General features: G+C 52.4%; 1 protein-coding gene across 5 annotated transcripts in view; it reads right to left on the bottom strand.

The window, feature by feature from the left end:
* ALPK3 (alpha kinase 3) overlaps positions 1–13,537 on the bottom strand; it is a 66,290-nt gene that overhangs the window by 31,779 nt on the left and 20,974 nt on the right. For all 5 annotated transcript variants that reach the window (XM_067556042.1, XM_067556044.1, XM_067556043.1 and 2 more), the window contains one exon: positions 4,175–4,292. In XM_067556042.1, the coding sequence (XP_067412143.1) occupies positions 4,175–4,292 (118 nt within the window). The remainder of the gene's footprint in view (positions 1–4,174; positions 4,293–13,537) is intronic.

Raw genomic sequence — 13,537 nt, 5'->3', positions numbered from 1 at the left:
TCCTGTCCCTCGTACAGTCTGCATGAGACACCAACAGAGGAGGCAAAGCACGAAACGGTTTAGCTGTGTCTAATGTATGGAGACACTGTGACCTAGGAAAAAACCCACAGGTAAATACACTGCCGGGTTCATATGAAAATGAGAAACCGCTGCCCTCAGAGCCTGAAACTCTCACAGTCTCCTACAGATGTTATCGCTGCCAGGAATGCAGTCTTCTGAAACAAAAGCAAAGCGGAAAGGGACAAGATGCCTGGGGCTTGAATGGAGGTCCCATCAAAGCCACTAGGACCATGTTAAAGTCCCACAAAGGAACCAGCTCTCTGACTGGATGATGGAGACTAAGAAACTCTTAAGAATCTTGCTACTGTGGCATTGGAGAAGACTGATCTTCCCTGCAAGGGGAGATGAAATGCTGATATCGCTGTCAGATGCACTTTCAATGAACCAAGCACAAGTCCTGATGACTGATGTCCAGCAGGTACTCCAAGGTGTTCTGGATAGAAGTCTCTCTTCCTCCTCATTCAGCTGCCACGTTGAGATCAAGGAGCTGAGCATGGGAGGCAAGGTGTGGCCATGATTCTGAGTGAGGAGATCAGGATGAAGAGGAAGCAGTATGGGAAGCTGAACTGACGGTGCAAGAAGGTTGGAGAATCAGCACTGTCTTAGCCATGTCAGGGGAAGGAGAATGAGCTTGCCCAATGATTGGGGGGGAAGCATACAGGAGAGCTGACTGCCAGCTGAGATGGAAAGTGTCAGACAGAAAGCCAGGACTGAGACCCCATTCGAGAGCAGAACAAATGGCATTTCCTGATGTCTCTCGTAGCAATCAGGTCAATTGCTGGGACACTCCAAGCTGTGAAGATGACCTGGAGGACATTGAGGGAAAACTTCTTGCCGAGAAGGTCCAGGAGATGATTCTAGACCCCTGGCAAATGGTCGGCTAACAGAGTAATGTTCTCAATTCTGAGCTGCCAGAATTGGATCCCCTCTAGGCAGACCATCTTGGAGCCTGCTCCTCTTGCTTGTTCACATAATACACTGCAGTGATATTATCGGCAAGTATGTGAACCACGCCTTGAGATGGTCCACAAAAACATGACACACACTGTAGATGGCCCAAAGCTCCAGCACGTTCATCTGCACAAAGGACACCAGTTCTGACCACAGACCATGGATTTTCAGCAAACAGATCAGGTTGGCAAGGGCCGCACAAGGGGAAAGCCCTGGCTAACACTGTCTGGATGCATTCATCACTGCCCGGAGTCCAGGACGAGTTGAGGAAGATGGACCAATCTGTCCAAGGAGTGAAGAGTCAGATGGTAAACTGTCCTGAACAATCTTTGGAGGGGGCGAAGGTGCAACCTTGCAAACTGGACCACCTGTGGTGCAAGGAGACATGTGGGCCAAGAGCCTCAGGTATATCCAAACTGTTGTGGAAGGCTGAGACCGCAGACTGAAGCCAAGGTGGTGAGCCGCCTGAAAACAGTCTATTGGCAGAAACGCTCTCAAACTCACAGAATCTGTTAGGACCCCAATGAACTCAATTTTCTGAGTGGGAAGCAAAGCTGACTTCCCAGTATTTAGGATGAGACCCAGATGGACAAGCATGTGCAATGTAGCGTTGACATGAGCAAGAGTTTCCTCTATGGACCTGTCCCATAGTAACCAGTTCTCCAGATATAGGAAGATGTCCTCATATCTTAGGAAGAAAGGAATCCACAATGCAGCCGATAAAAGCCCAGGGAGCAGAAGAAAGGCTGAATGTACCTTTTACCATGTACTGAAAAGGACGCTCTGCCAGGACAAACTAAAGGAACTTTGTGACCCAGCAAAATCACCACATGAAAGTAGGTGTCCCATAAAGGTCCAGGGCAGCAAGCCAGTCATTCTGAGACAAGGAGGGGAGAATAGCTGACACTGTCCATTCAGAACCTCATGTATCTGATAGACTTGTTAAGGCCACAAAGATTGAGGATGGGTCTGACCCCTCCTTTGGATTTGGGCATCAGAGTACTGGGAATAGAAGTCATGACCCTGGGGTGCTGGGGGAACTCCTCCACCGATCCCAATGCCAGCAGAAAATGGACCTGCTCAAGTACCAGGCTCTTCTGAGAGGGTCCCTGAAGAGGGCGGGGGAGGGCGACCTCTGATCTGATGAGGGCCCCAATGCCGGAGGGACAAAGTCCACGAGTCCATTTGGTGAATGATCTGCAGATCAAACCTCGCTGCTTGACATGGGCAAACACTGTGTGTGGGGCTCGTTGCTGGGCATTGTTCCCCCACACGATGGACAATACTTGCACCCTGGTGAGGGCATCACCAGGAAAACACAAACTGCAGCTGTCTAACACTATTCTAAGGGTAGTGATTAATGATATTCAGCTAGAAAAGCCACTGCACAGAAGATTGCAAGGTGAAAACCACACAGAGCTCCAACTCCAGCCACAGGCAGTAAGAAGGAACTGAGGGGGGGCAGGGCAGGGCAGGGCAGTCTCATATCGCCTGGGAAGGAGCTACAGCCATGAGGCACAAGTGCCATCCCTCTGCAGGTACTGCTAGGCCAAGTTCTCTAGCGCCAGCATGCTGGGAGTGCACACGCCCAAGTGGAACACACGGCTGCATCTGCTTAAAGAAGAAGTTCACGTGTTTACTGTGACGCTCGTATAAATCCAGAGTAACTGGGAAGTCAGTGTACACTGGTGTAGCTATGAGCTTTATGGAGAACACATGCTGGCATCAGTGGCTATGAACTACCCTGAAACACTGACCTATCTCATTCATTCCCTCTGGTTGCCACAATCCCAGACTCCAATTGGGCTTGGATGTACTGAATCTGTACACTGAATCTGCCATCCAGAAACTCAGCTTTCATTTTTAAAGAAGTAACTTTCTACCCCTGGCGGTTGTGAAGAAAACCTGGAAAATGTGACCTGAGCATCACCAATGCAGCAACAGCTGCCTGAGTATGCAGAGAGCCTGAAACAATGGCTCAGAGGTGTGACCTGCCCCAGGCAGCTCAGTAAGGTATTGAGTCACATGCCCAATTGCAGTAATTTGAATGCCAGCGTTGTTAGTTCATTGCTGATCAGTGTGTCAGAAAGGAAGGGGGAGGGCAACCATTTTATGAAGAACTGCACCATCTGCTCAGAGTGTAACTTCATTTTGGTGCCACAAATAGGTGGCACCTGGGAGAATACCAAGACTTTCCTTCTCCCAACCTGCTGGCTGGGCTAAAAATAGTTTTTAAACCACCATGTGACTAAGAGCCGGGACTGCAAAACATGCCAATCCCTTAATCCAGCCACGTCCATAGACACAGCAGAGTCTGCGTGACCATGAATTGACCATCTATAGAGGCTGCTGTGAGCAGCACCACGCACTGGTGTAAAGCAGCTGGAGCATGTTTTGTGGGTATTGCTTAGAACAAAACAGCAGGTTATTCCCAACTACCTCAATGCCCTCTGGTCCAGCTCATCTCCTGATCCCTTTCTCATCTGGATTCTGGCCTCACCACTCCGTTGACAGTGGCCTCGCCAAGGTTGCCAAAAGCCACCCTGGGGCACTCCTAAGGGGACGTTCCAGCCTCATCCTGTCTGATTGATCGGCTGCCTTCACCGTTATTGTTCACAAGCAGCTCCTCTGCCTTTTCGTCTCATGGCTCCCATCAGTCCGTAGGGTCTCCTCCTACCATGTGGACTGATTAACTCTGGTAGCAGCATGTCTATCTACTTTGAAGATATTAATACCCCCGACCTTTCTCCCACCTGCTGCTTCCTGCATTGCACTAGAGAAGGGTCGCAGGAGTGGGGGCTCTGGCTGATGCCCTGGGATGGCAGGATGGGGGTCTGAGGAGTAAAGGGGTGACAATAACCAGAATGGGGTGGCATTAGCAACAAGGTGATGGGCAGTTAGCTGGTGTTGCAAACTGCGGATGACAGTAACCATCTCATAGCAATGGCCAGAGTAGCCACGCAAAGCTCAGGGTTGAGAATGGGAGGTGGGGGTGAGGGAAGGCAGGACTGAGAAGTGCCTCTCTCAAACTGGCCTTCAGACAGTTGGAAGCAGATTATTCAGCGCAGCTTGATCTGTCCGTGTGCTCTCTGTTCAAACAAGTTATATGGGTAGGGATTCATCTATCAAACTCAAACAAACACTCTCTGGCTTTCTTTCTTACTTGTATAACTGCAGGATATGGCGATTTCCATGGTGGAAAATCTCATACTTGGGCAAGCCGCAATATCGGTCCATCTCTTCATCGTCCTTATACCAGGTCACTTCTGGCTGCGGGTATCCTGGACAGGAAATTGCATGTCAGCACACGGGGCATTACAATGAATGTGTAAGGAGGTCTGCAGATCTCATTCCCCGAGATCTACAGAATCAACAGTAAATTAAACCCGAGACAATGTACTTTGTTAATCTCCCCAGGCTCACCCCAACCGGCAGGTCACACCGCTATTAGGAATACAGCTATTTGTGAGAAAAATCTGAGCCCTTCATTCCTGAGCAGGGAAAGCGGCTGTCACGTTGGCTGTCGCTAGGAGGTGAGAACATTGACACTTTTATACGAAGCAGGCACGTTGGACTGGATTAAGTTTAAGGTTAAAAAACAGACACTTGGTTCTCCATGGAGCTACAGCGCATCACAAAGCATCACACTCTGTAAACTGAACCCAAAGTTTCCACTGAAGAAACAACCACGATTGCATCACAGTTGGAGTGCGTCCTCCAAATGCTATTTGACAACAGATGTTGCCTCTCTTTTCAGCATCATGACATCATGACATGTGTGACTGGCTGGTCTCTGAGCCAGGGAAACCGATACATTGCTACCAGGATCAGCTGAGGCAAAGAGCTGAGCAGTCAGGGCTGCCCCAAGCAAAGCAGAGTTAACTGCCTGCTCTAGAAAGCAGTTTCCCGGCCAGGCAAGGGGTGCAGGGCAGACCCAGATCTCTCTCAAAATCAGAACGACACCAGTGGAAACGCCTGTGCAGAGGGAAGCGGATTTAGGATTATCGGTCTTGGCTGCAGAAACAAGACAAATTATCCTGGTTCAGTTCGTTTTGCAGGATGCTAGATGGGTCATTTTTCTTCGAGTGTACTGGAAAGTACTTCCCCCTCCATGTGTTATTCCTTTATAACCTCCCCTTCTCTTCTCTGTAGCATGTGGCTGAATTGCATGTGGGGGCTTGTTACACCCCCATCTGTAAAACGTGCAGGGTTTCCTCCCTAGCTCCTGGGGTGATTTGGGATAGGCTTTCATCCAATAAAAGCAGCTCTAACTCTGGTTGGGATTCGCCACCTCCCCAAGGGAGGACTTGGCTAATTCGGTTATAATCACCTGTTTCTGGAGGTTGTGCTCACACACGCACACAGGCTCACACTGCACAAGCTGCCACAACCAAGTCACCTCCCCGCTTCGAGGATGTTTGCATCAGATAGTGATAATTGCGCTCTAAATTCCAAGCTATTAATCTAAGACTCATTTCCTGCAAACATTCCTATCAGTTTACATGCTGCATTTCTGCTGAAGCAAGATGGCCAGACCAGTGTTTCCTCAACCTTTTTGATACCAGGGACTGGCTGCCTATACGATGTCTGGGAGATCACAGGGACCGGTGCCGGTCCATGGACCGGTCATTGAGAAATACTGGGCACTGTTCACTTGTTCTTCCCCCAGCATTGGCCCAGCCTGCCCCAAGCACTGTTGCACAATGGGGGAAAAGGGCATCCCTCCCATTCCCAAGGCACGGCCTAGCTTCACTTGGAAATGGCCGTAGCCCATGGCCAGACAGGTGGGGCCGAACAAGCAGTTCCAAGAAACGAAGTTTAGCTACGTTTTTGTGGGGTGTAGCCCCATGAAGGCAGCATCTCTACTCCTCGGCAGCATCAAGGGCTTATCTGGGTAGTTCCTGGGCAGGCAGGGGACTATCCCCATTGTGCACAGGAGGATTTGGGACACAAAGATTCAGTGACTAGCTCACACCCACACAGCCAGGACTAGAGCCGCAGACCAGTGCCTTATTCACAAGGCAATCCTGCCTCCATAGTCATCACAGGTAGTTCAGAAAAGCCTTTCAGAGCCTATTCCATGACCAGCAGGATAGCCTCTCCTATAGGGGCTCCACGGCCCCTGTGAGTGGAATTCAAGGTAACAATCACCTTGCCTGGCTGGGTCAGAGCTGCATCTCCGCACAGATTTGCATGCAAGAGTTTCCAGAATACAGACTGCGGCCAGACACCCTAAATATTCATTTATAGCCCTTGGCTCTTACCCAGGGTCCACAGATCCCAAAGGAGCACGTCAAGCCCCATTTGACAGATAAGGAGACCTAGGCACGGAGTGATTTACCCAAGTATATCCCAGAGCCAGGGTTAGAGCCTGTTTCTTCTGATGCCCAGTCCTGTGCTCTAGCCACTCCATGGGACTGCCGTCCCTGCCTGGGTAGAGAACCACTGCCCTGCTAACGCAATATTTATTGTTACAGGGCTCTGAGTTTACACAGTGCTTTGCAAACGTGGACAAGACGGGCTCCCTGCTCCAGAGAGCTGTGTCTAGTCAGACAGGCACGGACCAAGAGCTGAGGAGAGGGGGGATGCAGGGATTAGGGAGGAGGAAGAGCTGCGAGGAGGGAGTCCTTTGAAGGAGGATGGAGAGGATGAAGTGGAAAGCTGCGAGTGGGACGGCGACCCTACCAGAGGAGCAGTTGGAGGGGAGATGTAAGTGTGGGGAGCTGGTGAGGGAGCCGTGGGCAGAGGGAGGACGGGGCGAGGCTAAGGGGTGGGGATCAAAGAGAGATTACACAGAAGTGGGGAGACCTAGCAAGCAGGCGTGGATCTGGAGGAGGAGAGGAAAGTCAGAGCGAAGGCCCGGGGGAGAGGAAGGGTGGAGCGGACAGTGGCAATGGACGTGAGAAGAGGTGACATGCTGGAGCGAGCCAGATCCTTGTCGCATCTCTACAGGTGCCACTGGAGCCAGGCCCAGTGTATGACCAGGGAGCACCCAAGCAGAGATGCCTGCAAGCTTGTGCGAGATGGGGGGCGGGGGCAGGGCAGCGAGGTGGGGGGGACGGCCGGGATCTTCTCTCAGCAGCTTTAAGTGTCCCTAGGGAGATTATTCCAGTCGTTCCTCCTGGGCGCTGTACTAGCCCCAAGTCTGCCAGGCCAGTACGTACCCTGATGCAATGCAGGCTTCGGGCAGTGACACCACGGAGAATTTGGTCCACGATATTTGACAGGAGTCTTTCCTTCCCCCCCGCCTCCCTCGGCCCTTCTGCCTAGCCAGCGATGACAACCCCAAACCCCGGCATCAAACCTCAGGGCTTATCTTGGACTCCTCTTCCCTTCCCCATCGCTCACAGGCACTCGCTAAATACCAGCTCGTGTTTCTCTACATCTCTCCTGCCCGCCTGCCGCCACGTCCCCCTCTCAGCCGGTGGAACAACCTCCTTGTCCTCTGCCTGCGGTCCTTGCCCTTTCACTGCACCCCACACATTGCTGCCAAGGCCCCTCCTCCTGCACATTTCCACCCTGCTCTTCTTCTGTGGGAAGTTCAAGAGTGCAAATCACCTACAAAGCACTGGCCATTCCCTTTGGCGCCACTGCCCCCTCCCGCCTTCACTGGGACTCTTACGGGGGACCAGCTCCCGGGCCAACGTTCCCCATGTGCCTGGTCTTTCTTCAAATCACTTCTACCTGCTCTGTCAAGCCCACCTGTGCAGACATCTCCTGGCCCTCAGGAAGCCCGGTGTCTCGGATCCATAGGTCCATGTTCGGAAGGGCAAGACACTGAGCTTCCTCTCCCCTCACTCCCACGACTCCTGAAAGGTGGCACAGAGGGAACTGATCGCTGACTAAATCTGCCACTGCTCAGGCAGGGCCTCCAGCCCAACTGACACTTTCTGCTTTCCCTCAGCAGCCCCTCGGTCCCTGGAGCAGTCAACCAAAGCAGAGGGAAAGGAAGTCTCTCAGCTGGCACTTGCCACCCAGCCGATAGCCAGGGGAGGCAGTGGTCTCCCGCAGCCGGGGGAAGGGGAATAACACACACATTTCTGGCAGCCGCTCAAGAAAAGCAGAGCATTGTGAGGGGCCTCCAGCCAGAGGAGGGGGATGAGGCAACTCTGGACGTTCCTCATGCAGTGTTTGGTCTGGACTCGTCTGTACTTCTGGCCTAGGGGATCGCTTAGTCTCCCTCCATGAGGCCAGCACAGACCGTTCCTTCCAGCATCCCAGTGCTTTTTCTAGACCTCTTAACATTCCCAAGCACTGGGCCTTTACGCCACCTTTCGGAGACTCCTCAGTTTATCAATACAGCACTTCTGAAGAGCCATGTACTTTTATAACTCCACAGGGCTCCTATTGGGAGATTTTTCCCAGTGTCGCGCCTAAACAATCCTTCACTTAAGCTACGTTACTCCAGTGCTGCCACAAAAACAATCAAGCCCTCTCTGGCCTTGAGCTTTCCCACACCATGGGCAGCTGTGTCTCACCCTCATGCCCTTAGCAAACTAGACACAGATTGTCTGGCACATGCAGCCCTCGCCCTGCAGGTGGGATGGACCAAGTGGGGCTGGGTGACTGACCCCTTCCGGCTTTCTGGATGTACACACCATCCCACTGCAGCCTAATGCCTCCTTCTCCGTGCACTCTCAGGCCTAGTTGGGGGGAAAGAGGAACCGCCAATTTCCCCATCACCACGCCCATCAGGCGCACGGATTGGTTGGGATCATTTCTTCCCAGGTACATGAACAACCCTTTCCAAATTGAATCAGTGAAGGAATACACTGCACAGTCACTACGCTGCACCATGTACAACACACCGTTTGCTCGCAAAAGCCATCCCTGGCAGTGCATTAAAGGATCTTATGGTGAACCCACCTGGTGTGTCTCTGGGAAGGAAGCTCTGTGGCCAGGCCACATCTGCTACAAAAGCCTGACCTGCTAGTAGAAGCCCTGCAACCTACCATGTACAAAGTGTCTGCTCTTTGCTGGGCCCATCTTTGGTTTCTCCGGCTCCCTTTGCATTGGGCTCTCCTCACTGAGATTTGGAGCCATCGTTAATGATGCTTTCCATTGTGCCCCTTCCTCAATTCCCAGGGGCCAGTCCTACAAACCCTGCCCATGTGCAGAACATCACTGACTGCAGTAAGGCCATGTGCCAAAGGAAGGGTGCCTGGGAACAGGCCCTCCAACTGGACCCAGCCCCAGTCACTGCCCTGCAGGCTCCCTTTACCCAACGTCTTCGTTTCTCCTGTGGCTATGGGCCTCGGCCAGCTGCCAATCCAGGAACGCAGGGACTGGGGCCCGTGGGGTTGGCTGCACCCCACAGCACACGTCAGTGGCTAACGCTGAAAACATTCCCAGGAGACCTAAGCACACAAATGCTGCATCCCGGAGCAGCAGGCTCAGCCTGCCCTAATCTCAGGACAGATGGGATCAGAGTTTAAAGAGAGCAGCCCTCCCTCAGGCAGCTTTCCTGCTTGGTTTGTAGGTTAGGAACACCAGTCTCCCTTCCCCCTTGCAGATGCAGGGCCCTGGCCGCTTTGGGAGGCTGAGCATGGACGGCGCAGGTGGCTGTAACGGGAACTCCCCCTGCACCTCCCCTTGCTCCTGCAGGGAGCTGGGAGGTAGAGGGCTACTACTGAATACAAGCTTCCAGGAATTAGACTGGCTCCTTCTCCCTTTTCCCCCCTGCAACCCCCACAGCTAGGGGCAGGGGCAGCTGCCTCCCTGAAGACAGGAGGCCGAGTAGTTCCAATGAACTAGGGGTGCAGCGCTCATCAGAAACCATCAGGGCTAAATTTACCTGTACCCTCTCCCTTTACAGCTTGAAGGGCAGCTGAGCGGGCCAAAGAGAATACCGAAGTTGGGTGGTCTCTGCAAGAACTGAGCAGCAACAGGCTTGTGCAAGCTGGGGTGGGTTTGTTTTTTTTTGTTTTTTTTAAAATACACTCCCAGACCAGGGAGAGTTTTTTTTTTAAAAAACTGGAATTGGAACAGGGGGCAGACCCTTAACGCTGCACTTGCCCCTACAGCCCCCAGCCCTCTCCTCGGCTGGTTATAACAGCCCTGGCTTAGGGCCTGATCAGCAGATTTCAAAAGAAAGCAACGCAGCAGCTGACATTGTCTGATAAAGCCCTAAAGGTACCAGCCCCTGGAGCTAGCCACGTACCCCCACATGGACAGCCTGATGGGAATCGAAGCTCAGTACAAATAACGGGGCCCTTCATCATTTCTATAATCGTTCCTTCTATGACTGTCGCCCCTGCAGACTCCCCGGACAGCTGGCACAGAGACAGGGTTTGCTGACAGGGATGCTTGTATGCCAGCCAGCCAGGGCCCTACATTTTACAGCATGGCACATTCCATTCCATGGCCGGGGCTCGTCCTTTACAGCTCCCTATGGTCTCCTCCAGGAGAGCAAACGGGGGTGGAGGGGAAGTGGAGTGGATCACCTTCCCCAGCAGGAGTCATGGGCACTCAGTGGGCAACTCCAGGCAAATGCATACTTGGCTTGGCTCCTGCTAACCCCCAGTATGGAGTACCCCACCGTGGCCCTGGGGCTGCTAGTGGGGCAGGGGGCTCCACACGTGCACAACACAGCACCTCATCCCAGATATCTGGGCCTAGTCTACCCCCTGCTTTCTGTGACTCAGAAGAAATCCTGGTTTCCAGGGCATGGAGCGCACACAGACATACAGGGCTCACTAGCAAACTCTGGAGAGAGAAGGGCCTGGCTCTCGAGAGATTGTACCAAGTGAGGTCCAAGAAGAGAACCAGCTGCACCTGGAACTAGTGGGAAAAGCCACTGTCTGGGCTTCCAAAGCCAGATCCTACCCCCTGAACATTTCTTCCCATCACCCTAAACGCAGCAGCCCAACCAGGGAAAATGGGCCACTAGTGGCAACAGAAGGGAATAGGACCCATCACATAAATCCCATTCCACAAGCTGTGATCATGCAACGTAACTGGCACTGCCCACCCATTCATCCCTCTTACCCCACTGCCCTCCCATACACTCATACTACCATACACCCATGTCCCCCACTAGCCAACTCGTGGGCAAATCATTCCCCTCTCTGTGCCCTTCATTTGTTCAGCTGACTGGGGAACAAAGTAGTGCAGTAGGGAGGATGGGGCCCAGCTGACCGGGGAGGTGGGGAGCAGCAGGGAGGAAGTGACCCAGACATTCCTCCCCAGAAATGGGCAAAATTTGGGGAGATGGACACTGGCATGTGATCGCTCTGAGCCAGGCTTACCCACTGCTCCTGAAGGCAGCTGGCCTGATCAATCAACTCCAAACCACACCTCCTGGGAGCCTGATCACAGCCTCTAGCACAAAGCCTCCTCGAGCATGGTTTAATGCAGCACTGGCTGGCCAGTGGGGACCGGCTCTCCCACTTCCTTTAAAAGACTTGCTCTGCGGTAGATCTTTTCCCATGTGTACAATGGCCCCCAGGCTGTTCTACAGTTATCTTGCAGCACCTTCCCGCGCAGCTGCAATATCCGCAAGAATTGCTCTGAACTACGGGCAAGTTTTTGAACCTCTGCAGCTTCAAGCAAGGGCCATCTCCGAAACTCAACTAGAGAAGACAGCAAGAACCAGCAATTGCAGAGGCAGACAGCACAGTCCAGAGCCAATCGATCTTATCCCAAGAAAACTGGAGCACTTGCAACCAAGAACCACAACTGCCACTAGGTGCAGACAAGCTGGATTAACCAGACTAATAAAGGCGATAAGGCAACGGAGGGGGAGAACTGGCCGTTCCCTTTTTTGCTTCTATTTAATGGATAATGGAGAAGTGAGGCCAAAGATTTTTGTCAAAATGGGAGGGTGGGTGCTTGATTTGTACATTCAAAAATCAGGTCCTGTTTGCCCTGGAACATCACTGGTACCTGGGAAACTAGTAAATTGTGAGGAGGCAGAGGAATCTTTAATGACAATGCTGGACAGGCAGTTTTTATTAGCCCCTAGTTAGCTGCAATATCTAACACATACTTTGGAGAAGCGAGCTCTTTGGTAAAGAGCCAACATCTCTCACCCCTTCAATGACGGTATGGAAGAGCTCCCCTTCCATATCTGAAGCCCTTAGCACTGGCACCAGCCCAGCCAAGCTGGACAGACAGAGATGCGGGAATATACTGTCAGTCTCTTATTAGCTATCAAAAGTAGCAAGAAGAGTCACTAACAGGTTTTTTAAACAACTTTTGTAGGTCCACGTACCCACAATGCACTAGTTGGGGCAGCTGAGTCTTTTCTTTCCTCCCATATATTGCTGAAACTAAGGGTACGTCTACACTGCAAACACACACCTTGCAGCAGTGAGTCTCAGAGCTCAGGTCAACTGACTATGGGCTTGTCTACTCCACAGAATTAAGTCGACTTGAGTTAAGTCGACGTACAGCCACCCTAGTAATTAAAGTGGTGTTTCACATCCGCACTATGCTCCTTCTGCTGGCCGTGCGCAATATCCATCTTACGGGCAAGCCAATGGGCAGATAAGTAACATAGTGGAGTCACCCTAACTACATTGACCGAAGCGCTACGTCTCTCACAGAGCAGAGGTGGAGTTGAGTCAGCAGAGCACCACTGCAGTGCGGACACTCACGTAGTTCGGTTGCCGTAAGCTGCCTTACGTCGACCTAACTGAGGTCTAGGCCGTGTTCCAGGCTCACACTAGGGGTCTCAAACAGCCATGTAGATGTTCCTGCTCAGGCTGGGGCCTGGGCTCCAAGACACTCGCCAGGTCTACAGATATGAATATTCCCTTCAGCAGGACCACCAGCAACAATTCAGATTGAATGATTGCAGACTGATCCAGCTCCCTTGCCTGGAAAAGCACGGTTCACAGGGTGGCTCAGTCTCCCAAGGAAGAAGAGGCAGATTCTGGGTCCACAGGTGGCACTGATGGTCCTGCTGAAGGGAAGTCATAACTGGAGGAAGGAATGGGAGATGTGACTTGTGGGAGAAGGAGCTGGTGGGGAAGGAGACACTGGGACACCGGGACAGTAAAAGCCATCCTCAGAAGGAGCGCAAGATTCTGCTCTTCCCAGAGCACGAGGGGTCCTGTCTGCCTGAACCAAGGGAGCCAGTGTGCGCCAGTCAAGCACAATAGAGCTGGTTCCATCACTAGCAGACGGCTACCTCTCATCAGTGCCATTGGATCCTGGACTTCATGCTTAGATGGTAGAGGAGGCACGGTTGTCTTTGAATCATGGTTGGTACTGCTGGAGCCTTAGACTTGTGGGCTCTCTTGCCGGGACAGTTTAAGTCTCAGGGCCATAAGTTCTCTTGGGTTGACTCTGAAGACCAGCTTGATTTAGGCAGGGACGAATCAGACTTCTTCAAAGTGGATTTGGAGGAGGATTTGCTCTCATGGTTATGGGGATGCTCCCCGTTGTTCTGAGAAGACCCTGCCGAGGGATCTCTGGGGGTGTCGCCTTCACTTCAGTCAGACCTCACGGCAGGAGGCGCACTCCATGTGGAGTCAGGCCAAAACACAGGAGGGGTCCCACGGCCTGGGGTATGAGTGCAGCC

Source organism: Emydura macquarii, unplaced genomic scaffold (assembly GCF_026122565.2).
Source record: "Emydura macquarii macquarii isolate MOO-44397 ecotype Brisbane River unplaced genomic scaffold, CSIRO-AGI_Emac_v2 contig_1644, whole genome shotgun sequence".
Taxonomy (NCBI): domain Eukaryota; kingdom Metazoa; phylum Chordata; order Testudines; family Chelidae; genus Emydura; species Emydura macquarii.
The sequence above is the reverse complement of the archived record's forward strand: the minus strand, read 5'-3'. Positions and strand labels throughout refer to the sequence as shown.